The sequence below is a fragment of the Cheilinus undulatus genome, linkage group 4, assembly GCF_018320785.1.
Source record: "Cheilinus undulatus linkage group 4, ASM1832078v1, whole genome shotgun sequence".
Lineage (NCBI taxonomy): Eukaryota > Metazoa > Chordata > Actinopteri > Labriformes > Labridae > Cheilinus > Cheilinus undulatus.
The window spans coordinates 26,649,081-26,660,257 of NC_054868.1; the positions used below are offsets into that span (position 1 = coordinate 26,649,081).

Genomic DNA, 11,177 nt, shown 5'->3' on the forward strand with positions numbered 1-11,177 from the left:
AAGCTAACCTTAAGTTAGAGCATTTATTCTTTCATGCAGTCAGTGAGATGAGTGGCACTCTACTGAGATCACAGTAGAAGTGCCTCCTGGAGTACCCACTAAAAGGCTCACTCCTGTAGGGGCATGTAAGCTCTTAATGGCCAGCCTTGTTCTGAATTTAGACTGACAAACCTGCTTCAGACATGTAGAGCCTATTAAATACCACAGCAAAACCATGTGAGTGCTGGGTGGTATTACTTCAGTCCACTTGAACTGAAAACTTTTTGACCTTACCTGAGACGCTTCTTATGTTGGCAAAAGCAGACCTTATTTTATTCTTCCTTTAAAGGTGATAAATAACATCCACACCACTTTTGTCTTCTCTTCTTTCTCTATCCAGTTGCCTAGTGATTGGCTTATTGTACTTTGCTGAGCAGCACTCCGAATGACACCTCTGTTGTTTGCCTTGGCCATCTTTTTATTGTGCAAGAAATAATAGTTCTCTTTTTAAGAGTGCTTTATTCACCTTTTCAGTTCGTAGCATTCTATGCGCACAGCGATCACTTGTAAAGTTACCATGGATATCAGTGTAGAGTTTTTAATTGCTTATTTTTCACTGACTTTTCAGTCTCAGTTTTTGTTGATTGAACATCTTTGATTGTCTGCTCTGTCTTAACGTAGACTAAAACACTGGTGTATTTTTATCTACAGTGTAATTCTCGGTCTTCCTCCCTTATATTTTCTGATCCACATCTGTCAGAGGAGCTCTGGAACCTACCGTCCTCATTCTCGGGATGTTTTCTTGTCTGTCCCAACCGAACTTGGTAAAAGGCGAACGAATTACAAAAGGACCTCAAACTTAAAATCTGTCTTACTGAACGCTTTTAAGAGGATGGTGGATGACTTGGAGGAAGACAAATCTGTTTTTAGATGTGTTTGTAGATCTGATGATGATCTATGTTTTTTTTAGAAATGTCTGAATTTGACAATTACATTTTATTTATTCATTTATTTCTAGTGTACTATTATGCTTTTGGCTGCTTATTGTCTGAATCTTTCTTAATTGAGATGCTACCTGTCTTGGCTAGACTTTTTATCTCAATTGGCCCTGGCCATGGGACAGTGGGCAGGACATCTCAAGGGAGTGTGGGAGTTTGCTCATCAAGTCTACATGGGTTTTGTGGACTTGGAGAAGGCTACAATTGTATGAAATATGTAGTCCCAGGGCTGCTGCGGCAAGCCATCAGGTCCCTGTATAACTAAAGTGAGTTGTGTGTGCACTCTTAGCACAAAGTTGGACACATTTCAGGTGCATGTTGGCCTCTGCCAGGGCTGCACCTTATCTTCGATTCTGTTTGTAATTTTAATTATGGACAGGGTCTCAAGGCGCAGCTGGGGGAAGAGGGTTTCTGGTTCAGACCTCAGAATTCTGTCTCTACTTTTTGTAGATTATGTGGTTCTGTTGGCTTCCTCAGCTGGGGGGCTCCAGCAGGCATTGGGACGGTTTGCGGCTGAGTGCGAAGTGGTTGGGATGAGAGTCAGCACCTCGAAGTCCAAAGCCATAGCTCTTTGCTGGAAAACAGTGGATTGCTCCCTTCGGGTGGGGAGTGAGTTTTTTCCGGAGGGTGTCTGAGCTCAGCCTAAGAAACAGGGTCAGGAGTTCAGACATCCAGAGGGAAATAAGAATAGAGCTCCTTCGCATCCAAAGGAGCCAGTTGAGGTGGTGCAGGCAACTGATCAGGATGCCTACTGGGAGCTTCCCTGTGGAGGTATTCCAGGCACATCCAGCTTGGAGGAGACCTTGGGGAAGATCCACAATGCACTGAAGGCATTATGTATCCTGTCTGGTCTGGGAACACCTCAGGATCCCCCAGAAGGAGTTGGAAAGTGTCGCTGGGAAGAGGGATGTCTGGGTTGACTTGCTCAATCTGCTACCACCACGACCCAGCCCTGGATAAGAGGAAGAAGATGGACAAATAAAACAAAGAAAAAAAGGAACTTGCCTGACTTTACTTGTACCCCATACTTTTAGAAGAAAAAACAAACAAAGAATAAACCTTGTTGTACCAGTCTTTCTCAAGGTTGTGGTATATTTTATTCTTTTTTGTAGGATGGTCACCTTTATTTTCATAGTAAATTAAGCCAACCTGGGCAAGCCTGAGCTTTAAGAGTATGAAGGAGTAAACTCCATACAGAACTGCATACGCGAACCATGGCAACTGTAGACATGTCAGTACACGACTTTGTCGTTTTTGAAAAGAAAACAACTCAATGCTGTTTTTGTTCTTTTAACAAAGAAATGTTGTCAAGTTCTGACGCTTTAGCAGCATCAGTGTTAATGTCTTCTGCCATTATTGCACCGGCCTCTTGTTGCTGCTTGCTTATGTTGCGACTCCGCCGCACCTGAAAGTACTGCCCCTTCACACTGATTCGCCCTGTCACTCTCTAACCGGGCCCAGTTGGTTCAAACGGGAGCTTTGCAAGATGGATTCACCAGTGAGAAACACAAAAAACAGGCATATCCATCTGCTTTGCAAGGTTTGAGGAAAGCAACTGTCTCTCATCAAAAAAGGTGTAAATGAGGAAGGAAATACTAAAAAGCCTTTATTGTAATAGCCAAATCATTAAAAAGCCAACATGTTTCAACCAAACTGGTCTTCATCAGGGCTAACAAACATTTGTGGTGTGGTCACAACTCTACGTAGACTACAGACAATGAAGGCAGTCACATTTATCAGAGAGAAGAGAAGCCAGGTGAGAGTCTTCACACAGGGCTCATTAATCAGGTTTTAGTCACTCCCAATACCGGTGATGACCAATGAGAGGCAACCACAAACTCAGAGTAAAGACAAGGCAGGTGAGACCAGTTACAGAGCATTCAGTAACACATGAAGACACTGAATAAACCTAAATAATAATGATATTAATAAAAAAAAAAATACAACTCAAACAAATAAACATCTAATCAATAGGTCTGTGAGAAAAAGGAAGGACACACTAAAATACATTACAAAAAACATGATAGGTCAAAATCCCCATTCAAACCAGGGTATCTTAAGGCATCCAGCAGATGGATCCAGAAAGCTTCCCTTTGATTGAGATTCCCTTGAAAGGGAAGCCTATCTTCATGTGTAATTCTTGGTTTTTAAATGTAATATATATGTATGTATTAAGAATGTAGTGTAAAAATTAAAATTATGCTGAATTGTGGTACATGTTTATGTCACTTTTTCCCCTTTACACCACAGGAAACCATGATGAACAGCAAATGGTTCATCTCTCTTGCTGTTATTTTATCAAAAATAGGCAGCTACTTCTAGCCTGTGGGTGGCAGCATTGCAGTCTCATGTTCTCAAATCTGCCCGGATTTCATTATAGGAAGAAGGAGAAGGAACTTCTGCCGGATATGTGAACGTCACGTTTACTGATCCAGCTCTCTTTCCAAAGTACCAGACACCGCTCCTGACTCACCCTCGTCTCTGCTGAATAACTGTCTCTGGCTGTGATTTTCCCATCTTTTGTGATCAAAATGTCTTTAAAGTTTGAGCTGTGCCCTGGCAGAATGATCGGAGGAAGCCACCCGTGCTTCATCATCGCTGAAATCGGACAAAACCACCAGGGAGACATTGAAATTGCTAAGCAAATGATCAAAATGGCAAAGGTAACAAAATACAAAGAAATAGATTTTCTTAATAATGCAATCGTCCGATTTTCGGCCAAAAGCTCGAACATGGCAATGAATGTACCAAGATTTATGTAATATATTAGCCTGCACTATGTCTATTGACATACCTACCTTGTTTGAATTCCAGGAATGAATGAAACAAAACATGACGACCATATTTCTTGATGGTTATGAATTATATAGCTCCGGGTATTGTAATAAAACTTGAAGTCATATTCTAGATTAGTCAGATTCCTGAATGGGGTTTGGTTCATGCAGTGGTGTAGTGGTGCCTCAAGTAGTTGATCTCCTGCATTCACTCAAACAAAGGATAATTGCCCTGGGTTTTAACCAAAGACACGTGAGATCATTATGCATGTTTAGTTCACTTACAAATGAAGCTCAAGTATGTGTCTCCACACTTCTGCTGCTTCAGAAAGTAGGGATCATCATGAAACAAACAGCCAGCGAAAAACATCTTTTACAACCACTGCTGGCTCACAGAAAAATGCATGATTTTGCATTTTGAAAGAAATATTCTATTTTACATGACAGTATTGTGGTAATATGTTAAACAGCACACAAGTGCACTCAGATTACTTTTCTGTTGCCATTACTATCCCAGGAGAATAGATTTAGAGGTGGGTATACTCCATCTACCTGCAACTGGGCTTATGACACACTGTGTCTGTAAGCTACATAACTGGTTACTTGTCCCTTGTGTAGTTTATTACATAAAATTATGATAAACCCACTAGCACATTGGTCTTTTACCAAGAATGGCATAAAGGCTCAGACAGTGTTCATCCTTTTAACTTACAAAAGAGTTGTATATTACAGGTATATTATATAACAGTGGTTGTTTTAGTTGCCAAAATCCCAACATAATAGGCCTACTTACGGGTATTCGGGCCTCTATAAAAATTATAAAATACAGATCTGTTTTTTAGCGAAAACATCCCATAATTCTTAATTTTGAGAAAAAAAAAATAATTTTTGACTGAAGTTGTAAATTTATGTGAAACTGCAGATGAAGTCATTTACATTGGACAAGAGCCTAATCAAATGATTGAATTTCTGAGTTTTTAAATTCGAAATTCAGAGCTTTGTTTCTTCTAAATGTAAGACTTAATAATCTAAAAATGTGTTTTTTCCCTTAAAAATTTCAGCAAAAAGATTCTCTGTTTTTTAATCTTTAAGGGTGGCCCTCATACACCGTTGTACATTATGTTTCCGATCATGATATCAAAAACTATATACATAAATGCACCTCTCATTTAGAGAATCTAAGAGCGAACAGGACCCACCGCATACCCCTGAGATCTTTGGTGCCCACCCTAGGGGTTCCCAGACCCCAAGGAACAAATGCTGTATGGTATACCGGATGTTTCCTGTAGAAATGAAGCAGTTGTGGTTGTAAAGGAGAATTTTCTATTACTGAAGTTTAGTGGTGTTTGATACCAGACTGTGACTAAAATACCAATGTGACACAATGTATCAGAGGTGTGTTTTTGAAAACCAGAACCTCTAATATATATCTTTTTAATTCCACACTTCTCTACCTAACAGAATCAAAGTTCTGTTAAATTATAATTGCTTTCCATGACGTTATAGGAATCTGAACGAACACTTAAATAGATTTTTATAGTTTACCAATACGTTTTCTGTGCCAGCCTCATGCCTAACCCCTCTATCTGTTCATATTTACAGGACTGTGGTGCAGATTGTGCCAAATTCCAGAAAAGTGAATTAGAGCACAAATTTAACAAGAAAGCCATGGAGCGCAAATATGACTCCAAACACTCTTGGGGGAAAACTTATGGTGAACATAAGCGTCACCTGGAGTTCAGCCATGACCAATACAAAGAGCTGCAGCGGTATGCAGAGGAGGTGGGGATCTACTTTACTGCTTCAGGGATGGATGAGGTAAGTACAAGACTTTGTAAGAAGTCTTTCTGACATATTATCAAAGGTTTTGGTTTAAATACAAAGTACCTAAATTTTGCCACTAGGGGGCTCCCAGTCAAAACGATAAAAGATGATGAGAAGAGACACGCTGCTCTGCTTTGCCCACATTTGCTGCCTACTTGTCACCTGGGCCGGATCCCAAGTCCCTTATAGATCGGTCTTCGATCCTATGGATTCGGTTGAACCGGAAGTAGTTTCTGATCCGCCATCTTGACGGCCATGCCAAAGCCCTTAGACGGGTCTAAGACCCAAGCCATAAGACCGAGGACTGAGATTTGAAGACCGATGAGCAAAGACACATGAGAGCAGGCTTCCCGGAACTCTTTTTACTCAGAGGCACGCCCCCTTATTGGATATCACTCTCTGATTGGACGCTGCTACACAGTGGATGTCAGTGAATTGAGCCATATTTTGTCCGTCTGTTTTAGTCCAAATTTAGCCCAATAATAGTCGTTTAAAATATGACCATATTACGACCTGGAAATTACATCATTTTACCTTTCACTTTTCAGTTAAATCTAGGCGTTGTTTAGAGTGGAGCCATTTTTTAACGTCTTTATAGCTAATATTTGCTGGGTGGTATAGTAGTCTATTTAGTAGTTATTTCTGTTTATTAAATTATGAAGAGAATTAAAATCAAACTGCAGCAGGCTGTCTGTCAGAAAGCAATGTTTTAAATCATAGCGGGGTCAATACATTTTCTATCAGTCTGATGTTAGTGAGCGTCAGGTTTGATCATCAGCCTTCACACTGAATAATTAGGATAATAAATAATTTTGTAATGTAGCATTTGGTGGTAGAAAGAGTCTGCATGTTTTTTGATATCAAAAATAGTTGAAAACACATTAAAAACATCTCCACTCTGTCTAAACAATGTCTAGATTTAATAGAAAAGTGAAAGGTGAAATGTAATTCTCAGGTCATTGAAAAGACGTCTCTATAAATACATCGCTGTATGGTCATATTTTTAACGACTATTATTGGGCTAAATTTGGACTACATCAAATGGACAGAATAATTTAATAATTTTCTACGACTATCTTTTATCTAAATTCAGGGTTGTGACGGACTGAATGTAGAAAGAAAAACGTCTAAATGATGCCGGTGTTTGGTGGGAAAGGAAAGATTTATATCTGATTCTGTTGATTTTATGAGCTTTTAACATGTTAGATGTTTGAAGTTGAATCAGAAATCAAATCAAATATTAAACTCCACTGATTCACTCTTTAATATTGATTTGATTAAGTATATTCTCAATAATTCACTGTAAATGCTTATTTCAAACACTTTCTAAAATCCCAGCCCATCAGTTATAGAGCCTTTAAAACTGCTGATGTTTACTGCAGGTTTCTCTTCATGCAGGTGTTTTCTGATCCCACACTGAGACCAAACACTGTCAATGTGGAGATTTGTTAACAATAAATACAGTACAAATTATGCAGACACAGCTGTTTATGCCTCCTGACAGCCGATTGATGATCAGCTGATTGATGATCAGCGGCACCGTGAGCATAAACTGACGTCGCCTCACGTGACGCTGCAGAGGTAAGGACGTCCCATGGACTGTTAAACATCGGTCTTATGGCTTCAGTCTTTCCTGTCGATTCCTCGGTCTCTCCCTGAGTCTTTGGTGGGCGGGACTAAGACTCAAGGAAAAGACGCACGTCAAAGACCCAAGCCTTATAATAAGAGAAGTGAGAAGCACCCCATGTTCTGCAGCTTGAACCAGGAAGTGCACTTTTAACAGCTTTTCTTCCTTATTATATTACATTCATCCATGAACTCAAAATGTCAGTTTACTTTTAGTAAATACATCTTAAAGAGTGCAGGTTTTATTGGAAAAAAATAAAAAACACCAATACGTAAGCCATGGAAGTTGCAGTCTGCACTCCACTCATCCTGGAAATGCCTAGTGATGCCACAACATTTTTTTTGGGGGGGGGGGGGGGGGGGTCAGAGATACAGGGATGTGCTTTGATCTATTACTGAAAACCGATGGCAGAGAATAATCCTGGTCCATCACAGGTAAGCATTACAAAGCATGAATGAAAGCAACAGAGAGTCAGCTTACTGGTGTAGTTTTCATTTCATTGTGTTGCAGTCTTTCATATCACATTCACTGTTTCCATGGCAACAATGAACAAGCTGGGTCTGTCCTGGGGACTGTTTTATGGCAGCCACTGTGACAAGATGCATCCTATTACACTTTAAAAATTATGTATTGCACTAGCTTTGTAAACAATTGCATTTTTCTTCTTATTGTACCTTTAAAGGCTCTTGACACCCACTTAGTTGTTTGATTATTACTTTGGCTGATAAGACCAGGAGATGTTGAAAGTAGATAGAGTTATGGCAAGGATTTATGGTGTATTCAATTGTAAGGACCAGTATGAATTATAACAGGTCAACAAGTCCTACCAAAACTGGTTCAACAAAATTAACAAAGTGGTGGAGCTGTCAGTCAAACCCTACACAATGCCCATTGTCCACACTATGTCTGCACCCACAAAGTCCTGGGAAGGGGTCAAGTCCAATCATGATCTCAGTCACTAACACAATAGACCTTGTCCATGGCCTTTAAAGTTATCTTGTTCTACTTTAGATGGCAGTGGAGTTCCTGCATGAGCTGAATGTGCCTTTCTTTAAAGTTGGCTCAGGGGACACCAACAACTTCCCTTATCTGGAGAAGACTGCCAAGAAAGGTAAGGACTTTGATATCTCGTGTATTTAATGTTGATTAAACTATGGCCAAAGAAGTGTCAGCTCTGACTCGGTTTATTTAAAAGTCCTTACAAGCCATGTACCCCATTCCTAGCTCCCGTGATACCTTGCATGAATTCTGAATTCTGGGCATAACTGCTATTGTGTTCTGTGTTTGAATATAGAGCCAGTTTAACATCATAATTAGACACTAATCCTGCTTGTTATGGACGTTTGGAGATAAAATTGGGTCAAAGTCATCTGTTGCACCTCAAGTTGGATAGTGCGTTTTTTTTCTACTTCTACTATTGAGTGATGGAGGACGATATGAAGAAATGGTCTCAGAATTAGCTCTGTGTCAGTATTTGCACTGTAATGAAGTTGATTGTGTTTGCTTAAAACAGGTAGGACACAACCTTATTTGCTTTAAAGCAGACATAGCTCCCAGTAGGTGCCTCTCATCTCCCCCTGCCTGGGTTTAGTTTCAGTGCCAATGGCCATGATGTTAGCTGGTACCTTTAACAGTACCTTCAAGTAAATGCTCAGTCAGTTCAAAACCACAAAAGGCTTACCAATGTCTATTTCAAAACATAAAGTTCACAAAAATATTAGCATGGATGATAAGAACATTATGACCACACATTTAGTCTATGGATGTTCTGATATTGTCTTCATTCCACAAATCAGCCCCTCTTTTAAAATGTGTTTTTACTGACATCCATGATTCACATGGTCCACTTCTTTAGGTCAGTAAATCTGGAGTTCCAGAATAATTTAGGAGAAAAACCAATCTTGATGCAGTCAGACAGTTCAGAACTCTATTTTTAAATCCACAAATTTACCTTAAGAACTCTTCAATGACATTTCAATAAATCATGATCGTGGCTTACAACTTCTGATATAATTTGGTAAAACATCTGATTTAAACCTTAAGCAGTGTTTGCTCAATAGAAGGTAAAATCCTCTCAAATCAACTGCCGTTTGTGGTTAACCATTGTGGTTAGCCACTGGGAGAAATGTACAGCGCCGTGATAAAGTATTTGCCCCCTTTAAGATTCCTGATTTTTTTGCATGTTTATCACACTTTAAATGTTTCGGATCATCAAACCAGTTTTTATATCTAACCAAACAACCCAAGTAAATAGAAAATGCATTGTCTGAATTATTACTTAATTTTTTAAGGGGGAAAAAATCCAAACCTATCTGACCCATTGTGAAAAAGTAATTGCCCCCCTTGTTAAATCATGAGTTAACTGTGATTAACCACAGTTTTTGGAAAGCTGAGTTCAATTTCACTGGCCACATCCAGGCCTGATTACCACCAGATTTGTTGAATCAAGAAATCACTTAAATAGAAGCTGTCAGACAAAGTGAAGTAGGCTACAAGATCTCAAAAAGAAATGCATCATGTCACAATCCAAAGAAATTTTAAGAACAATTGAGAAATGAAGTGATTGAAATCTATCAGTCTGGAAAAGGTTCAAAGCCATTTCCAAGGCTTTGGGACTCCAGTGAACCACAGTCAGAGCCATTATCCGCAAATGGAGAAAACTGGGAACGGTGGTGAACCTTCCCAGGAGTGGTCAGCTACTCCAAGAGACATGACAACTCATTCAGGAGGGTCCCAAAAGAACCCATAACAACATCCAAAGAACAGCAGGCCTCACTGGCCTCACTGGTTAAGGTCAGATTTCATGACTCAACCATAAGAAATACACTGGGCAAAAATGGCATCCATGGGAAAGTTCCAAGACCAAAAGCACTGCTGACAAAAAAGAACACAAAGGCTCATCTCGCATTTGCCAAAAAACATCTGGATGATCCCCAAGACTTTTGGAGTTATATTCTGTGGACTGACCAGACAAAAGTTGAACTTTTTGGAAAATGTGCGGCCCGTTACATCTGGCGTAAAAATAGCACAGCATTTGATAAAAAGAACATCATGCCAACAGTCAGACATGGTGGTGTCAGTGTGATGGTCTGGGGCTTCATTGCTGGGGCTTCATAGGACCTGGACCACTTGCTGTGATTGATGGAACAATGAATTCTGCTGTCTACCACAAAATCCTGAAGCCCAACGTCTGGCCATCATGTCATCAAGTTATGCAGCAGGACAATGACCCAAAACATACCTGCAAGTCCACCTCTGAATGACTCAAAATAAACAAAATTAAGGTTTTGGAGTGGCCAAGTCAAAGTCTGGACTTAAATCCAATTGAGATCCAGTGGTGTGACCTTAATTGGGCAGTTCATGCTCGGAACACCTCCAATATGGCTGAGTTAAAACAATTCTATGAAGAAGAGTGGGCCAAAATTCCTCCACAGCAATGTGAAAGACTCACCACCAGTTATCAAAAAAAACGCTTGATTTCAGTTATTGCTGCCAAGGGTGGCACAACCAGTTATTAGGTTCAGGGAGCAATTACTTTTTCACACAGGTGTGGATTTTTCCCCCCTTAAAAAATCAAATATTCATTCAGACACTGCATATTGTATTTACTTGGGTTGTCTTTGTGAAATATAAGAATTGGTTTGATGATCCGAAACATTTAAGTGTGATAAATATGCAAAAAAAAAATCGGGAATCAGAAAGGGGGAAAATACTTTTCACGGCACTGTAGGTTCTCTACTTCCCCAATATTAGCAAAAGTTCCAATATAATCAAATCTACTAGCATCTCCAGGAATGAGGAGGGTCTGAAGCTTTGGGAAATTGATACATTATCCAAAAAATAAAGAGGATTAAGGGGGGAAAATGAAAGAAAGATAAATTACAGTGAGAATTCCCAATCTTGGTTCCCTGTAAAGTTGTGAAAAAAAAAAAATAAGGCAATCTTAAACGTTGTTCTTTTAGATGCTGTCTATTA

The 11,177-nt window shown here is 39.6% G+C and overlaps 1 protein-coding gene across 1 annotated transcript in view; it reads left to right on the top strand.

Annotated features, from left to right (window-relative positions):
* The first annotated feature begins 3,399 nt into the window (after positions 1–3,399).
* Positions 3,400–11,177, top strand: part of LOC121507902 (sialic acid synthase-like) — a 13,015-nt gene continuing 5,237 nt past the window's right edge. Inside the window, exons 1-3 of the mRNA XM_041784286.1 lie at positions 3,400–3,640; positions 5,354–5,569; positions 8,214–8,313. Of these exons, the coding sequence (XP_041640220.1) occupies positions 3,509–3,640; positions 5,354–5,569; positions 8,214–8,313 (448 nt within the window). The 5' untranslated portion in view covers positions 3,400–3,508. The remainder of the gene's footprint in view (positions 3,641–5,353; positions 5,570–8,213; positions 8,314–11,177) is intronic.